This window comes from Rhinopithecus roxellana, chromosome 3 (genome assembly GCF_007565055.1).
Source record: "Rhinopithecus roxellana isolate Shanxi Qingling chromosome 3, ASM756505v1, whole genome shotgun sequence".
Classification (NCBI taxonomy): domain Eukaryota; kingdom Metazoa; phylum Chordata; class Mammalia; order Primates; family Cercopithecidae; genus Rhinopithecus; species Rhinopithecus roxellana.
Window position 1 is genome coordinate 62,489,655 of NC_044551.1, and position 19,072 is coordinate 62,508,726.

At 42.5% G+C, this 19,072-nt stretch overlaps 1 protein-coding gene across 1 annotated transcript; it reads left to right on the plus strand.

Moving 5' to 3' along the window:
- Window positions 1-1,171: 1,171 nt before the first annotated feature.
- Window positions 1,172-18,180, plus strand: CENPH (centromere protein H). Its single transcript, XM_010380215.2, has 9 exons — window positions 1,172-1,392; window positions 3,448-3,503; window positions 6,563-6,611; window positions 7,593-7,667; window positions 8,906-8,962; window positions 14,001-14,064; window positions 14,412-14,463; window positions 16,430-16,593; window positions 17,553-18,180. The coding sequence occupies exons 1-9, from the start codon at window positions 1,259-1,261 to the stop codon at window positions 17,643-17,645; spliced, it is 744 nt and encodes a 247-aa protein (XP_010378517.2). The 5' UTR covers window positions 1,172-1,258; the 3' UTR covers window positions 17,646-18,180.
- Window positions 18,181-19,072: the final 892 nt, after the last annotated feature.

The following is a 19,072-nucleotide window of genomic DNA, read 5'->3' on the forward strand; positions in this document are numbered from 1 at the left end:
GGGAACTTGCTACAAATGCAAATCAGAATCCTAGGGACACCCAGAAATGTGTTTTAACAAGGTCTCCTCCAAATTATCACGTTGGATAACCACTGCATTATTATTTTTATAAAAAAAATTTTGAGACAGTCTTTTTTGAATTTTTAGTAGAGATGGGGTTTCACCATGTTAGCCTGGCTGGTCTCGAACTCCTGACTTCAGGTGATCCACCTGCCTCAGCCCCCAAAGTGCTGGGATTGCAGGGGTGAGCCACCACGCCCGGCAAATTTAACTTTTATAAGGAGTCGCATTACATTGATAATGGAGAGGCAGAAAACAGGACAGTATGATCAACATTAACTAGGGAGTAATTAGCTGTAAAAGAACTCTCGACTCTCTTGTTCAAAGAGGTTCAAGCTGCTGTGCTTGTGCGGGAAGGGCTGTATCCCTTACACGGCCGACTCTAATGAAAAACTACAAATCAGTCATTTGTCCTTCATTTTCTACATTTCCCCCACTCACTACACAGCTAAGAAAGCTCAAAAGTACCCTGCAGACACTCAAAACTTGAGGGCACCCAACTCTCAGTTACGAGTGGTGCCAGTCATAATGATAGAATGAAGTATCAGTGCAAGAAATTTAAAGCGTGTGGATGTCTCCAGGCTGGAAGTCTGGGTTCGAAATGTCTGCAATGCCTCGCACTTGTGGCCCGTGGATATCCCTGAACTTCAGAAGCCACTGGTTTCCCCGCCAAACGAAAGGTATGCACCTCATGGGTTCAGGTCAAAAAAGTCTTCTAAACAACCCTCTAATGTTTATCTTTCACAGCCTGCCGGGCACACCCATCTTCAAAGGCAGCGGACGGAAAAGAAGTGCCAAGATGGATGGACACACAGCTGTGGCCGCACTCACGTGTCCCAGCACCAAGGCCGAATGACCACTTAGGTCAGGAGATTTTCCCCCCGAGGCTGCTGTTCCCGGGAGGTGTCCCAACGTCTCCAGTCCAGCCCCTAGCTCAGCACTCTACACATCCGACGCTTAACGAAAGCTATTCCAACTTTTTACCAGTGGTCTGCAGTTATTTTCACCAGCAGAGCCCGGATGAAAGAGGAGCGACAAGTAGCCGCGGCAACCGAAAACCCAGGCGGAAAGGGTGGGGCCCTGGGCGGAAGAGGCGGGGCCCTCGGGCCTTTTCCCGGCGTCAATTTAGTGGCGGGAAAAGCGACGTCTTCTGAACGGCCTTTTCCTGCTGAGTGGTAGCCTTTCCCCTCAACCAGCAATGGAGGAACAGCCCCAGATGCAAGCCGCCGACGAGCCCGCGGACTCCGGAGAGGAAGGCGGGGCAGGCGGGCCGCCGCAGGTCGCCGGCGCCCACGCGGCGCCTAGCGAGGACCGCATGACCCTGCTCCTCAGGTTGTTCCCTTTGGCCGCCTCAGCCGGCACCAAGTGGGCGTTGTGGCCCGGAACTCCGCCCTTTGCTCAGAAGGGCTAGGGTTCGAATTCACTCTCGGTCACGTCATGTCTCCGTGACAGCCTCATTCACTTAAACTCTTGAAGCTCTTTCTTCATCAGCGAAAAGGAGAGAAAAATGACCTCCTGGTAGAGAGGTTATAAGGGTTAAATGAGACAGTCTAGGAAAGTGTTGAGCACAGCGTCCCGGGCCCTTGGAAAGTCCTTAGAAGCTGTAATTTCTTCTCCTGTTTCCCCGCCCCCCCCAACTCTGGTTTCCAGGCAAGTTGAATGCCAGAGCTAAATTGGAAGGAAGGTGTCCCTACCTTATCTTTTAGAACTACGACCCCTTCGTAACCCAGAAGCTTTATATGTTATATATTCTACTAAGGGGATGATATTTATACTTTTCCACTAAGCGGTTGCTGGGGAAGATTCGATGAGAAGGGACATCCCTCTTCCAAACCAGTGAGCAAGAGAAGGTCCTGGGCCAAATCTGCCTAACTGCCTATTTTTGTGTGACCACTCAAGCTAAGAATAGTTTTTATGTTTGGTTGCAAGGAAAAGATCATAAAAATATTTCATAATACATGAACTCTATCAGAAATTAAAATTTAAGTTTCCATAAATAGTTTTATTGGAATACAACTTTCCTGCACAAGGGTGGAATTGAGTAGCTAAAACAGAGACCATGTGACTCACAAACCCTAAAAAATTTGCCATCAGGTCCTTTACAGAAAAAAATGTGCGGTCCTCTGTTCTATATCGTAAAAAAAGGTAGTTTTACAAAAATCATTATGGGTCGGGCGCGGTGGCTTACGCCTGTAATCTCAACACTTTGGGAGGCCCAGGCGGATGGATCACCTGAAGTCAGGAGTTCAAACCAGCCTGGCCAACCATGGCCAACATAGTGAAACCCCGTCTCTACTAAAAATACAAAAATTAGCTGGGCGTGGTGGCGCCCACCTGTAATCCTAACTACTTGAGAGACTGAGGCAGGAGAATCACTTGAACCCAGGAGGCAGAGGTTGCATTGAGCCGAGATCGTGCCACTGCACTCCAGCCTGAGTGACAGAGCAAGACTCTGTCTCAGGAAATATAAATAAATAAGAAAATAAAGTCAAAAGTTTCGGAATTATGAAACTGTCATGCAAGTGTGAACTATTTTGTAAATATAATTTATTTGGGAGGCTGAGGTGGGCAAATCACGAGGTAAGGAGTTCGAGACCAGCCTGGCCAATATGGTGAAACCCTGTCTCTACTAAAAATACAAAAATTAGCTGGGCGGTGGTGGCAGGCTCCTGTAATCCCAGCTACTCAGGAGGCTGAGGCAAGAGAATCGGTTGAACCCGGGAGGCAGAGGTTGCAGTGAGCCGAAGATTGTGCCATTGCACTCCAGCCTGGGCAACAGAGCAAGACTCTTGACAAAAAAAAATTTTTTTTAATTACCTTTTTTTCTTTTTTAAATGTTTTGAATAATGAAAACATACCTATTTCTTTTTTATTGCTTTTTCTTCCTTACCCTTGCTGTCATCTTAAATTGCCATTTACTCATTGTTTTTCTACTTATGTATGATTTTTGGATTTATAGAACAACTTAAAAACTACGTGAATCCAAGGATTAGTATCTTTGTTATTTTTCTGTATCTCCTGATAACATCTGTATTTGTAAATAATTACAGTGGTTTGGGGTTTAATCATTTTGGTCTGTTCTTTGTATCGCATCCTTAGTTCAGTCTGGCCTATTAAAAATAATCTTAAATGCCAATTTTTTAACTTTTTCTCACAGATGCTGTTTTCCCAGTGTATTCCATTTTGTGTCTTCCTCTGAGGCCTTGAAGTTCTTTATACCTATTTTAAATAAAATGGGGCCAAATTAGAAGTTTGTAATTATGAGTTTAATTATTTGTATTTATTTTGTGATATCAGCTTCCGAAAAAGAATGAGTTGGTTCGTCATACGGTAATGAGTAAAACCTTAATAAATATGTGACTTTATGTTCTCTTTATCTGTTTTCAGGCTGAGAGCGCAGACAAAACAACAGCTCTTAGAATATAAATCAATGATTGATGCAAGTAAGTATTTTCATTTTCAAATTAGGGTTTTGTTGTTTGTTTGGTTTTTTGAGACAGGATCTTGCTGTCACCCAGGCTGGAATGCAGTGGCGCAATCTCCGGTTTACTGCAGCCTCAGCCTCCTGGGCTCCAGCAGTCCTCCCACCTCAGCCTCCCAAGTAACTGGGACCACAGGCACATGCTACCGTGCCTGACTAATTTTCTGTATTTTTTTGTAGAAACAGGGTTTTGCCACCACGCCTGGCCTCAAATAAGATTTTGTGAATTTGATGATTAACAGTTCTCGAGGAAAAATAAAATTAACTTTACCAAAAATTGTTTATATATGTTCTAGTGTAGCAAAATTGGTAAACATGCAAGATATTTATGAAGTATGGTAAGTATGGTGAAAGAAACAAAGGCATGATAAGAGGGAGGGGCTTCTTTTCATAGGGATGGCTTCTCTAAGAAGATGATTTTAGAGCTCAGATCCAAATGAGAAGAGTTTACATTCCAATAGTCTTTTTGTTCTCTGTATAGCTAGTACCATTTTTAAGGGATTATGACATCCAAAACCTAGATTTAGTTAACATTGTAGAATTTCTGTACCTAGGAGAAGACAGATGTAAGGCAGGTCACAGGAAGTTTAGTTGTAGCCTTTGAAAGAAGATGTTTATCTAAAATTGACTATCTGCTCTTTTAGAGGCCAATACAGGAAGATCACTTGAAGCTAAGAGTTTGAGATTGGCCTGGGCAACAAAGTGAGACTTCGTCCCTACAAAAATGAAAAAACTTAACCGGATATAGTGATACATAACTGTAGTCCCAGCTGAGACTCACTGCAGCATCCAACTCCTGGGCTCAAGTGATTGAGTCACTGTACTGTACTCCACTCCACTGGGCAATAAAGTGAGACTGTCAAGCAATCAATAGAGAAATAAGTATTGATTCTTTTACTGTTTAAAAAATATATATATGGCCAGGCATGGTAGCTCACGCCTGTAATCCCAACACTTTGGGAGGCCGAGGCAGGCGGATCACCCGAGGTCAGGAGTTCGAGATCAGCCTGACTAATGTGGAGAAACCCCATCTCTACTAAAGATACAAAATTAGCCGGGCGTAGTGGTGCATGCCTGTAATCCCAGCTACTCGGGAGACTGAGGCAGGAGAATCAACTGAACCCGGGAGGCGGAGGTTGCAGTGACCCGAGATTGTGCCACTGCACTCTGGCCTGGGTAACAAGAGCAAAACTCTGTCTCAAAAAAAAAAAAAAAAAAAAATATATATATATATATATATATATATGACTGAGACTTTATTGGTTAAAGGATTGTTTTTTACAATAAAGGGATCTATTTTAAGGGTACAATTTGATGAGTTTTGACAAATTTCTAAATCTGTATAATCACTACCACAATCAAGATATAGAACATTTTCAGCTGAGCGTGGTGGGTCAATCTGTAATCCCAGCACTTTGAGGGGCCAAGACGAGATGATTGCTTGAGCCCAGGACAACCAGCCTGGGAAACATAGTGAGACCCCATCTCTAAAAAATCAAATTGGCCAGATGTGGTACCATGTGCCTGTAGTCCCACCCAGCTGGGGTAGGAGGATTGCTTGAGCCTGGAATATCAAGGCTGCAGTAAGCCAAGATCACACCACTGCACTCCAGCCTGGGTAACAGAAGGAGACCCTGTCTCCCCAAAATGAAAAAAGATACAGAACATTTTCTTTTTTTCTTTTTTCTTTTTTTTGGATGGAGTCTTGGAGTGCAGTGGCGAGATCTCGGCTCACTGCAACCTCTGCCTCCCGGGTTCACCGCTTCAGCCTCTCAAGTAGCTGGGATTACAGGCGCCTGCCACCATGGCCAGCTAATTTTTGTATTTTTAGTAGAGACGGGGTTTCACCACCTTGGCCAGGTGGATCTTGAACTGACCTCGTGATTCACCCACCTCGGCCTCCCAAAGTGTTGGGATTACAGGCGTGAGCCACTGTGCCCGGCCAGAACATTTTCATACCAAAATAATCCCATGTGCTGCTTCACAGTCAGTCCCCACCCTTTCCTCCAGCAACCACCAATTTGATTTTTGTTACTGTGGAATTGTCTTCTAGAGTTGTGTTGTCCGATGGGGTAACCACTAGCCACAAGTGGCTTTTTTTTTTTTTTTTTGAGATGGAGTCTTGCTCTTGTCCCCCATGCTGGAGTGCAATGACTCGATCTCGGCTCAGTGCAACCTCCGCCTCCTGGGTTCAAGGGATTCTCTTGCCTCAGCCTCCCGGGTAGCTGGGAAAACAGGCACCTGCCACCACGCCTGGCTAATTTTTTGTATTTTTAGTAGAGACGGGGTTTCACCATGTTGGCCAGGCTGGTCTCTTAACTCCTGACCTCAGGTGATCCACCTGCCTCGGCCTCCCAAAGTACTGGGATTACAGGTGTGAGCCACCACTGCTGGCCACACGTGGCTTTTTAAAGCTAATTAAAATGAAATAAAATTTAAAATTAAGTGTATATCAAATGCTCAGTTGCCACATGTGACCAGTGGCTACCCTATGCGGTAGCATAGATATGAAACATTTCCATCATCATAGTGAGATGATCTCGCTCAGCGACCCAGGCTGGAGTGTAGCTAGTAAGATTTTGGCTCACTGCAACCCCCACCTCGTGGGCTCAATCGATCCTCTCACCTCAGCCTCCCGAGTAGCTGGGACTACAGGCATGCACTATCGTGCCTGGCTAATTTTCAGTAGAGACAGAGTTTCGCTGTGTCTCCCAGGCTGGTCTCAAACTCCTGGACTCAAGCAATGTGGTTAGTCATCATTGAGATGGACCGTAAATGAAAAATACAGACAGAATAACGTGAAATATGTCATTAGTAATGTTAAACTGACTGCACATTGAAATAATATTTTTGATCTATTGGGTTAAATAAGTATATTAAAATTAAATTTCACTGTTTCTTTTCTGTAATGTGGAAATGACATTTTAAATGATGTATTTTGCCCTTGAGGCTTATATTATATTCCTTTTGGACAGCACCTTTCTAAAATGTTAGTAACTTCAAAAAATTGTTTATTTGCAGATGAAGAAAAAACTCCAGAACAAATTATGCAAGAAAAGCAAATCGAAGCGTACGTTATATTTAAAAATTTTGTTTATGGTCTTTACTAAGATTTAATCATATTTTCTATTATTTCGTTGTTAGAGATGGAGTCTCACTATCACGCAGGCTGGAGTACAGTGATGTGATCATAGTTCACTGAAGCCACGACCTCCTGGGTTCAAGGGATCCACTGGTCTCAGCCTCCTGAGTAGCTGGAACTACAGGCTCATTGTACCAAACCTGACGTTTTTAAAAAATATTTTGGGGCCGAGCGCGGTAACTCATGCTTGTAATCCCAGCACTTTGGGAGGCCTAGGAGTTCAAGACCAGCCTGACCAACATAGAGAAACCCCGTCTCTACTAGAAATAAAAAATTAACTGGGTGTGGTGGCGCATGCCTGTAATCCCAGCTACTCGGGAGGCTGAGGCAGGAGAATTGCTTGAACCCAGGAGGCAGAGTTTGCGGTAAGCTGAGATCACACCATTGCACTCCAGCCTGGGCAACAAGAGCGAAACTCCACCTAAAAAAAAAAAAATTTTGTAGAGATGGGGCCTCACTTTGTTGCCCAGGCTGTTCTCAAATTCCTGGCCTCAAGTAATCCTCCACCTTGGCCTCCCAGAGTTCTGGGATTGTAGGCAAGAGCCACTGAGCCTGGTCATAATCTCATTTTTTATGCTATAATATTGTTTTTCTTTTTCCTTTCCTTTATTTTTCCAGATAACTTGTGATGCATATATTGGGAAGTTGTTAATTTGGGATGGAGATTTATATGTACACAAGTGATCACGTTAGAACTTTCTGGCCTCCCTTTTTATAAGATACCGAGTGAAGTGGCTCAGGGGCATTAGTTTGCTAAATGTGTAAATACGCATTGGTATATTGAGCCTGTAGAACACTTTTATTTAGATAGAGGTGTTTTACTTTTTTAAGGGCTTACTTCATACATTTATTTCAATAATGTCTTTTTCTGATATTGCTGATATTCTTTTGCTCATGTTTCTTTGATAGTAAAATTGAAGACCTGGAAAATGAAATTGAAGAGGTGAAAATTTCTTTTGAGATAAAAAAGCTTGCATTAGACAGGTAATTATTACATTTTAAATATAAGCATTGTGAACTGAATACAAAATGGGTATGAGGGCAAAGTGGAGGGAATCTGTTAACTGGGCTGAATGAATTAGTCAAGCACAGTGATGATTAGATAATGGTCACATGAAAATTTTATTATTATTACTGTTTTTTAATTTGACAAGGTCTCACTCTTGCCCACGCTGGAGTACAGCAACATGATCACTGCTCACTATAGCCTCAACCTCCCAGGCTCAAGTAGTCCTCCTGCCTTAGCCTCTGGAGCAGCTGGGACTACAGGCATGCACAACCACGCTTGGCTAATTTTTAAAATTTTTTATAGAGAGGGGTTCTCACTGTGCCCAGGCTGGTCTTGAACTCCTAGGCTCAAGCAATCTTCTTGCCTCAGCCTTCCCCAAATGCTGGGATTACACAAACCCAGCCTGGTCACACAAATTTTGAGCCCTGGGAGAAAATTTGCATAACAGATGCTTCTCAGTTTGCAATGGGATTAGGTCCTGATAAACCCATTGTAAATTGAAAATATGGTAAGTGAAAAATGCATTTAATACACCTAACATGGCTGGGTGCAGTGGCACGTGCCTGTAATCCCAGCACTTCAGGAGGCCAAGGCATGTGGATCATCTGAGGTCAGGAGTTCAAGACCAGCCTGGCCAACATGGCAAAACCCTGTCTCTACTAAAAATACAAAAATTAGCCGGATGTGGTGGCATATGCCTGTAATCCCAGCTGCTAGGGAGGCTGAGGCAGGAGAATCACTTAAACCTGGGAGGCAGAGGTTGCAGTCAGCCGAGATCACGCCACTATATACTCCATCCTGGGCAACAGAGCAAGACTCCCTCTCAAAAAAAAAATGTTTTAAAGTTTATAGTCATATATGGTTTTGTATTCCCTAAGTTCTTCATTTCAGGCCCACCCTGATCTTTTTAGTGGCTTAATCCTGCCACTGAAAGTAGATGGTTCAGAGAACTCATTCAGCTCAGGCCAGGTTTCAGATTTACCTGGCCCCTCATTCTGGCAGTGTATACCCACATGCAACAGCCCTATCCATCTTGGTGTTATTTCATATTTCTATGTTTTATTTCTCGAAGTACTTCTCATGTAATATTCTGAAACCTACTTCTGTTTTATGTATATTTGAAGGGAAATCAATCTTTGTCATGTTTGGAATTTTTTTAATGTACCACAAATGTTATCCATGTTTTATAACGCAAGCTTTTTCCCTCTCATAGGATGAGACTTTCAGCTGCACTTAAAAAAAACCTGGAGAAAATTAGCACCCAGTCTAGGTATGATTTTCTTTTTCTGTGGATTCAGTAAGGATGGGATCTGCATAGTGACTTTAGTTTTGTGAATTTTAAAAAATTATTATTATTATTATTTTTTTTTTTTCTGAGATGGAGTCTTGCTCTGTCGCCCGGGCTGGAGTGCAGTGGCCGGATCTCAGCGCACAGCAAGCTCTGCCTCCCAAGTTTACACCATTCTCCTGCCTCAGCCTCCCGAGTAGCTGGGACTACAGGCGCCAGCCACCTCGCCCGGCTAGCTTTTTTTGTATTTTTTAGTAGAGACGGGGTTTCACCGTGTTAGCCAGGATGGTCTCGAACTCCTGACCTCGTGATCCGCCCGTCTCGGCCTCCCAAAGTGCTGGGATTACAGGCTTGAGCCACCGCGCCCGGCCGAATTTTAAAAAATTATTACTGCCAACTACCTTTATCTGGGGAATAAGGAAAGTGATGAAATTTTTGTAAGCCCTCCCCAGAATTACAGCAGCTTCTATAGTTCTAATGATATTTTGTTCTATATGGATTGTAACTGTAAGAAGCAGAAGAGTTTATCCAGAAGATTGGAAAAATTTAAGGGAAAGCTTTAAAAGTTCATTTTTTTTCAGTATTTACTATAAATTAGGAACAGGGCTATCTCATTTAATCCATCCAAAACCCAATGAGATAGGAAATATACTCCTCATTTTTTATTGGTAGAAATGAGCTTGTTCGGATCAAACAATTTCCCAAGGGATGTAATGTAAAGACTAGCAGGTCAGGTCTTCTGTATCCTGATATCTGGCCTCAGAGGTCTTATCTCTCAAAGCTCTTGTGATAAAATAGCCCCTTCTTCCCTTGAGCACCAGAAAAATTCCAAGATGGGTTTAAGCACTTTTTTTTTTTTTTTTTTTTGGAGACAGAGTCTTGCTCTGTCACTCAGGCTGGAGTGTAGTTCACTCCAACCTCCACCTCTCGGGTTCAAGCGATTCTTGTGCCTCAGCCTCCTGAATAGCTGGGATTACAGGTACCTGCCACAACACCTGGGTAATTTTTGTTTTTTTCGTAGAGACGGGGTTTTACTATGTTAACCAGGCTGGTCTGGATCTAGGCACTTTTATCTTGAGTATCTTAGCCCACACTAATACACGTTTTCCCCATATTTCAGCTAAATCCAGGATTACATAAATCCAAAAATCTGAATTTGAACACTCATAACTTTTTCTCTCCCATAAAAGGAGAGTTTAGCCTGGGTACAAAGGCTCATGCCTATAATCCCAACACTTTGGGAGCCTGAGGCAGGAGTATAGATTGAGCCCAGGCATTTGAGATCAGCCTGGGCAACATAGGGAGGCCTCAGCTCAACAAAAAAGTTTTAAAAATTAAGCCAGGCATGGTGGAGCCACCAGTAGTCCTAGCTACTCTAGAGGCTGAAGGGAGAGGATCAGCCTCCTGTCTTGATTTTAGGAGGTCATCGGGCTGCAGTAAGCTGTGATCTTGCCACAGCACCTTAGCCTGGGCAATAGTGAGACCCCATCTCAGGAAAAAAAAAAAAAGAAAAAAAGAAGAACATTATTGAGTTTAAGGTGTGGGGTGCAGGACATCAGGACAGATTCATCATATTGTTACTGAAGTGTCAGGGATTCAGTCTAGGTTCTGTTGCTTGCTGCACAGAAATGTAATCACTGACATGAGTATTGTCAGGAAGAAGGCTTTGAGTACTATAGCCAAGGAGAGGGGAGATCAGTCTCATCTCATAGATGGACTAAAATTAAGTCCATCTAGGGTGTTTTGTTTTGTCTTGTTCTGTTGAGATAGGGCCTCGCTCTGTTGCTCAGGCTGGAGTGCAGTGGCGTGATCCTGGCTCACTGCAGCCTCGACCTCCCAGGTTCAAGCAATCCACTTCAGCCTCCCAAGTAGCTGGGACTACAGGCGCACGCCACCGCGCCTGGCTAATTTTTGTATTTTTTGTAGAGATGGAGTTTTGCCTTGTTGCCCAGGCTGGTCGCGAACTCCTGAGCTCAAAGTGATCCACCTGCGTTGGCCTTCCAAAGTGCTGAGATTACAGGCATGAACCACCACACTCTGCCAAATTAAGGGTTTTTATAGCAGGGAAGATATGTAACTATGTATGGGAAAACAGGAATTAGGGAGGGGTAAGGAAGAGGAGTTAAGTCAATAGGAAGCAGGTAGTTGGTTAGGCAGTCTTGATGGGTGAGGGGTATGATTCTTATTGTCCAGAGGGTGTGATCTTGTAAGTTTCAGTTCCTTGATCCTATCTGGGAGGCCTAATGGGTTGGTTTCCTGAGAAAGGAACTCAGATAAGACAATTGTAACTTTCTCAAGTTTTAATACTGGGAGGGTCAGTTTCTGTTTATTCAAAAGAAATCATAAACATCAGTTCTGTGGGACAATTGGGCCAGTTTCACTGTTGACACCAAAAAACAACAGAAGGGTCAGACCTGGCACAGTGGCTCACGCCTATAATCCCAGCACTTTGGGAGGCTGAGGCAGGCAGATCTTCTGAGGTCAGAAGTTCGAGACCAGCCTGGCCAACATGGTAAAACCCCATCTCTACTAAAAATGCAAAAATTAGCCGGGCGTGGTGGCAGGCGCCTGTAATCCCAGCTACCCGGGAGGCTAAGGCAGGAACATCGCTTGAACCCAGGAGGCAGAGGTTGCAGTGAGCTGAGATTGCACCACTGCACTCCTGCCTGGGCAACAGAGTGAGACTCTGTCTCAAAAAAAAAAAAAAAAAAAAAAACCAGAAAGGTCAAATAGGCTGAGGCAGTGTTTTATTAGCACATCTTAAAGTTTACAACTGTTAAAAAAAATTAATTGGGATACAACTGGAATGCCATTAGGCTGAACCATCTTTAGCCTTAAGCTCCAGCACCTTGGGGTTCCTATGTAAGCCTGTTGTTAACAGTAAAATGGAGCTTAAGCTTACCCAATGAGAAACTGCCAACTAACCTCTTCCTAGAGATGTTCTACTTTAACCAACCAATTATATTTTCTGTCTTTCTTCTATGAACACCTTATAAAAGCTTCCTCACTCAACTCCCACAGTAGAGCACTAAACAGCTTATAATCCTGTGCTGCCAGATGCATGAATTGTCTGGTAAAATAAAGTTGTTACATTTTAATATGCCTAAATTTATCTTTTAAGACAACCAAATATAGCTGTAAATAGTAAAAAAAATGAGTTCAGCTCTCCCAGGTTTCTGCAGATTCCCCCTTTTGGCCTTCTCAGTTAGTTGCTTCTACAGTGTTTTTCACACCTGGCTGATTATCAGAATAATGTCTATTATAATGATCACATTGTTGGTCCTATCCCAAACTTTCTGAATCAGCATATCTTTTTTTTTTTTTTTTAGGCGGAATCTTGCTCTGTCATCCAGGCTGGAGTGCAGTGGCATGATCTTGACTCACTGCAACCTCTGCCTCCCGGGTTCAAGCGATTCTCCTACCTCGGCCTCCTGAGTAGATGGGATTATAGGCACACACCATCACACCTGGCTAATTTTTGTATTTTTAGTAGAGATGGGGTTTCGCCATGCTGGCCAGGCTAATCTCGAACTCCTGACTTCAAGGGATCCACTGTACCTGGCTTTTTTTTTTTTTAAATAGAGATGTAGTCTTGTTATATTGCCCAGGTCTCAAACTCCTGAACTCAAGCAGTCCTCCTGCCTGAGCTTCCCAATGTGCCGGGATTACAGGCATGAGCCACTGAACCGGGCCTTGAATCAGCATATCTGAAGTTTGGGGACTAGGAATCCTTACTTAACAAGACTCCCATGTGACTGTGGCACTCTGAAGTATGAGAGCCACTGCTCTGCCCAGTCTTATTCCATACCCTTTTGCTCCCACCATACCAAACTACTTGATCTAGGTAATTACTTTATGTCCTTATTCCACCTTGTGCATAACTTTGGTTCATGTTTGTTACTGCACTACAGTATGATTGTGGATTTATTTTTCTCCTCCATTAGATTCTTTCCTCTTTGAAAACAGATACTGTGTTTTATTTTATTTTACATTTCTGGCACCTGGCATAGTTCTTGAAAGCATGTAGTAAGTACTCAAAAATATTTGTCGAAGTAGAGGTAAAAAGCAGTTTATTCCTTGAAACTATTCTACATGCTGCAATAATGGTGGATACATGTAATTATACATATGTCAAAACCCAGAGAATGGGCGGGATCTCAGTAGCTCATGTCTATAATCCTACCACTTTGGGAGGCTGAAGAGGGAGGATTGCTTCAACCCTGGAGTTCCAGACCAGTCTGGGCAATATAGGGAGACCTCGTGTCTACAAAAAATTTAAAAATTGGTGGGACATGGTAGTGTATGCCTATAATCCCATCTGCTTCAGAGGCTGAGGCAGGATGATCGCTTAAGCCCAGGAGGTTGAGGTTGTGATTGTGCCACTGCACTCCAGCCTGGGTGGCAGAGCGAGACCCTGTCACAAAAACAAACCCATAGAATATACACAAGCAAGAGTGCACCTTGATGTAAAATCTGGACTTTGGGTAACAATGATGTGTCGATATAGGTTTGTTGATTGTAACAAATGTGCCACTTTGGTAGGGGATGTTGATAATGGGAGAGGCTGTGCATGTGTCTGGGGCAGGGTGTATATGAGAAATCTCTGTACCTTCCATTCAGTTTTGCTGTGAAACTAAAATTGCTCTAAAAAATAAATTCAAAACAAAAACTAAAATTGCTCTAAAAAATAAATTCAAAACAAAAGCAGCTTGTTAGGAAGTTATTAGGATGTTTCCTCTCTAAATATGAAATTTTTACAGATGTTCCCACATTTTTAAATTTGGTATTCTTCAATATCTGTGACCAAACGTTTTTCTAGGGAAATGCATCTCTAATTTCAACAGAAATTTGGATTACATCAAACTTTTCCAGATTTATTTTGTTAAACTGACTTTTTATCCAAGTGTATGGTGGATTTAATGAAAGTAAGTTTTCACTCAATGATTCCTTCATTAATGACAGGTATTTTTAATTAAGTTACAAATAACCTTAATAAATCATCTTTTTGTTTCCTTTTCAGTGTGCTCATGGATAACATGAAACACCTATTAGAGCTAAATAAATTAATAATGAAATCACAGCAGGTAAACTTACACATTAGGCTGATTATGCATTCTCATGATTTTACTCTCAACTTCTTGCTGGTAACTGTAATGTATATGATTAAATAGGATTGTCCAAAGGGAATGCTATGATTGGAATTCACTGTCCTCAAGTTCTTTTTTTCAAAATTCTATTATTTCTGACTAATGTTGAACATTATCTTCTTATAAGTTAATTTACTGTCTTCCTTTTGTTGTGTGGAAATAGAGGAACTGAAAACTGGAACTTTAGATAAGTAAGGCTAGTAGATAAAACTCAGTGATTTAAGTATTACAAGTTTGTCCTTCCCTACAGTAATGTGCTTTAACTTTTTTATTTTTAATAACAGGAATCTTGGGATTTAGAGGAAAAACTGCTTGATATTAGAAAGAAGAGATTACGTATGTAAAACACTTTTTTTTGGCAGAACACATTTTGCTTACTTTATAGATTGATAAGGCCAGATCTCTTAGCCACCGAGAAATTTCATAATTTCTGACTTTCAAAATTTCTTTAAATTTTTGACATGGCAGCTTAAAAAGTGATATAAAGTACATTTTGTTCTATTTATTCTCATTGTTTTAGAACTTTATTTTCGTTTGTTGTTTGCTTTTTTTGAGACAGTCTTGCTCTATCACCCAGGTGGAGTGCAGTGAACTATCTTGGCTCACTGTAACCTCTGCCTCCCGAATTCAAGTGATTCTCCTGCCTCAGCCTCCTGAGTAGGTGGGACTACAGGCACCCACCACCACGCCCAGCTAATTTTTGCATTTTTTTGAGACGGAGTCTCGCTCTGTCACCCAGGCTGGAGTGCAGTGGCGCGATCTTGGCTCACTGCAAGCTCCGCCTCCCGGGTTTACGCCATTCTCCTGCCTCAGCCTCCCGAGTAGCTGGGACTACAGGCGCCCGCCACCTTGTCCAGCTAGTTTTTTTGTATTTTTTAGTAGAGACGGGGTTTCACCGTGTTAGCCAGGATGGTCTTGATCTCCTGACCTCGTGATCCACCCGTCTCGGCCTCCCAAAGTGCTGGGATTACAGGCTTGAGCCGCCACGCCCGGCCTCCCCCCACGTTTTTTTAAGTAGAATCAGGGTCTTGCTATGTTGCCCAGGGTGGTCTCGAACTTATAGCGATCCTCCTGCCTCAGCCTTCCAAAGTGTTGGGATTATAAGAATGAGCCACCCATGCTCAGGCTATACCCTTTTGATGATTCATTTTTTCCACTGTATTCCAACCTCGTTTAATACATTAATGTTGAAGAACAGGCCCCTGAAATACATCCATTTATATTCCCAAGTAGTTTAATTCTTAGACTGTTTCCAGTAATACAAAAAATGGTTGATGATGTTTATCCCTGGAGAGGGGAATCTTACTTTATTTTTCCTGAGACAGAGTTTCACTCTTGTTGCCCAGGCTAGAGTGCAGTGGTGCAATCTTGGCTTACTGCAACCTCTGCCTCTGGGTTCAAGTGATTCTCCTGCCTCAGCTTCCTGAGTAGCTGGGATTATAGGCACGTGCCACCATGCCCAGCTAATTTTTGTATTTTTCGTGGAGATGGGGTTTCGTCATGTTGGCTGGGCTGGTCTCGAAACTCCTGACCTCAGGTGATCCGCCCACCTCGGCCTCCCAAAGTGCTGGGATTACAGGCGTGAGCCCGGCCAAGGAAGCTTACTTTTCATTTAAAATTAATCTTATTTTGTTGGGCACGGTGGCTAATGCCTATAATCCCAGCACTGTGGGAAGCCAAGGCGGGTGGATCACTTGAGATCCGGAGTTGGAGACCAGCCCAGCCAACGTGCCAAAACCCTTGTCTATACTAAAAACACAAACATTAGCCAGGTGTGGTAGCGGGTGCCTGTAATCCTAGCTATTCAGGACACTGAGGCAGGAGAATCACTTGAACTCCCGGGAGACGGAGGCTTCAGTGAGCCGAGATCGCACCACTGCACTCCAGCCTAGGTGACAGAGTAAGACTTCGTCTCAAAAATAATAATAAAATAAATGTTTATATGTTTCATTTTTGTAATTAAAGAGGGAAAAGATATATGTATTTCCTACCTGTTTTGGCAACCCAAAATAAGCCCTCGATACATGATACCACTTGAAATATCTGTAGACAGCTGTTATTGTCATACAGAAATACCTAGAACATTTCACTAAGGGCATTGCTAAGTATAAAATTAAAATATTGTTATTTTGCACCAGGGAAGTCATTTTCAGATCATAATAAAATTGCAACCTAAAATGCTGCTCATAAAAATTTTTCTCTTGACTAAAATAACCAAGAAGTGATCTGCTTCATAATTTTTCAAGATCCTAGTTTGTAGAGGTATTATATATGGTATATTATTTTATTTTTAACCTAACAGAATTAAAACAAGCTTCAGAAAGTAAGCTTTTAGAAATACAGACTGAAAAGAACAAACAGAAGATTGATTTGGACAGTATGGAAAACTCAGACAGGATAAAGATCATACGACAAAACCTACAGATGGAGATAAAAATTACTACCGTTATTCAACATGTGTTCCAGGTAACATTTATATAAACTAGCAAGAAAAGTAAAGTACTTTTTTTGTTTTTTGAGATGGAGTTTCACTCTTGTTGCCCCGGGTGGAGTGAAATGACTCGATCTCAGCTCACTGCAACCTCTGCCTCCTGGTTCAAGCAATTCTCCTGTCTCAGCCTCCTGAGTAGCTGGGATTACAGGCGCCCACCACCACACCTAGCTAATTTTTAAATTTTTAGTAGAGACAGGTTTTCACTATGTTGGCTAGGCTGGTCTCAAACCCCTCACCTTTAGGTGATCCATCCACCTTAGCCTCCCAAAGTGCTGGGATTACAGGCATGAGCCACTGTGCCCGGCCAACTATTTGATGATGCTATTATACAGTTTGACTTAACTTTCAGCTAGTTTTTGTTCTTGATGAAATAATTCAATGTTTAATATTGGTCTGTTTGTATATATCTGGAATGTGTGTATACTTAATGCGTGAGGTCTTGATTTTCCTTTTTTTCTTTTTTCAGACGGAGTCTCACTCTGTAGCCCAGGCTGGAGTGCAGTGGCGTGATCTCGGCCCACTGCAACCTCCTCCTGGGTTCAAGCGATTCTCCTGCCTCAGTCTCCTGAGTAGCTGGAATTACAGGCATCTGCCACCACACCTGGCTAATTTTTATATTTTTGGTAGAGATGGGGTTTTGCCATGTTGACCAGGCTGGTCTCAAACTCCGACCTCAGGTGATCCTCCGCCCGGGAGGCAGAGGTTGCAGTGAGCCAAAGTTCCCACCATTGCACTCCAGCCTGAGTGACAGAAAGGGACTCTGACTCAAAAAAAAAAAAAAAAGAAGAATGTATTATCATTTTTTTCTTATCACAGAGCTACACATGTAGTAAATGTTAATTATTTGGTAAGATTAGTGAAAAATGATATTCTAAAATCTTGTTAAATTTTTAAAGTACTTGTAACTTTAAAACAATTTTGTTTTTTACAGAACCTTATTTTGGGGAGTAAAGTCAATTGGGCAGAGGATCCTGCCCTTAAGGAAATTGTTCTGCAGCTTGAGAAGAATGTCGACATGATGTAATAAGAATTCATTTCTGACGTATTTTACATTTTTGGCAATCCCAACTCTTATTTGGAATATTTCTGTGCATTTGTTTGTCCACCATAATTTTAGAAAAACATATCCATAACATTTACAGTTGTACAGTTGTAGTTAGTTATTTGTAGTGGGATTGAAAGTAATTTTTTTCTTTTTGTATTTCTATATTTAGTTTGCTTTTTTTTTTTGAGACGGAGTCTCACTCTGTCACCCCGACTGGAGTGCAGTGGTGCGATCTCAGCTCATTGCAACCTCTGCCTCCCGGGTTTAAGCACTTCTCCTGAGTAGCTGGGACTAAAGGTGCACACCGCCATGCCCGGCTAATTTTTTGTATTTTAGCAGAGACAGGGTTTCACCGTGTTGCCCAGGCTGGTCTCGGAACTCGTCAGCTCAGGCAATCCGCCGCCTCGGCCTACCAAAGTGCTAAGATTACAGGTGTAAGCCCCTGAACCTGGCCTAGTTTGCATTTCTTTTCTATCAGTTTTGCAAGTTAAGGAATAAAAGGAATTAATGTTAACGCTATCTTATTTTTTTTTAATTGGTGCCCTTTAATAGTACTCTTATTAATTACAAAATAGAACTTGTCACTTTTTATAGCATTGCAGTCCATTTTTGAAAAACTCTTAATTTGAGCACTTTATTAATTTGGAGCTGTTGAACATTTTTACAGCTAATGTAGTATTTTCAACATTTTTGTTTGTTTGTTTTTTGTTTTTTGTTTTTCCTTGAGTGACAGGCTTGTTCTGTCACTCATGCTGGAATGCAGTAGTTCGATTTCAGCTCACTGCAACCTCCACCTCCTGGGTTCAAGCAATTCTCATGCCTAAGCCTCCTGAGTAGCTGAGATTACAGTTGTGGGCCACCATGCCCAGCTAATTTTTTGTATTTCCAGTTGAGACAGTGGTTTCATCATGTTGGTCAGGCTGGTCTTGAGCTCCTGACCTCAAATTATCTGCCTGCCTCAGCCTCCCAGACTGCTGGGATTACAGGCATGAGCCACTGCACCTGGCCTCCACATTATTTTTAGAAGGACGTGAAACTTGAAATGATGCATTTGTTTTCTTTTCTTTTCTTTTTTGAGACGGATTCTGCCTCTTTTGCCCAGTTTAGAGGGCAGTGTGGCACGATCTCAGCTCACTGCAACCTCTGCCTCCTGGGTTAAAGCAGTGATCCTGCCTCAGCCTCCCTAGTAGCTGGGACCACAGGCACATGCCACCACACCTGGCTAATTTTGTGTTTTTGGTAGAGATGGGATTTTGCCATGTTGCCCAGGCTGGTCTCAAACTCCTGAGCTCAAGGCCACCCATCTTGGCCTCCCAAAGTGCTGGAAAGTGAACTCCTGAGCTCAAGGCCACCCATCTTGGCTTCCCAAAGTGGTGGTGTGAGCCACCACACCTGGCCAAGTTCCT

Bases quoted from the DNA above. Each gene is read 5' to 3' on its own strand.
- CENPH (XM_010380215.2), top strand. From the start codon at position 1,259: ATGGAGGAACAGCCCCAGATGCAAGCCGCCGACGAGCCCGCGGACTCC. The intron at 6,612-7,592 runs GTACGTTATATT...TTTCTTTGATAG, and splicing joins CAAGAAAAGCAAATCGAAGC to TAAAATTGAAGACCTGGAAA. The intron at 7,668-8,905 runs GTAATTATTACA...TCCCTCTCATAG, and splicing joins AAAAAGCTTGCATTAGACAG to GATGAGACTTTCAGCTGCAC.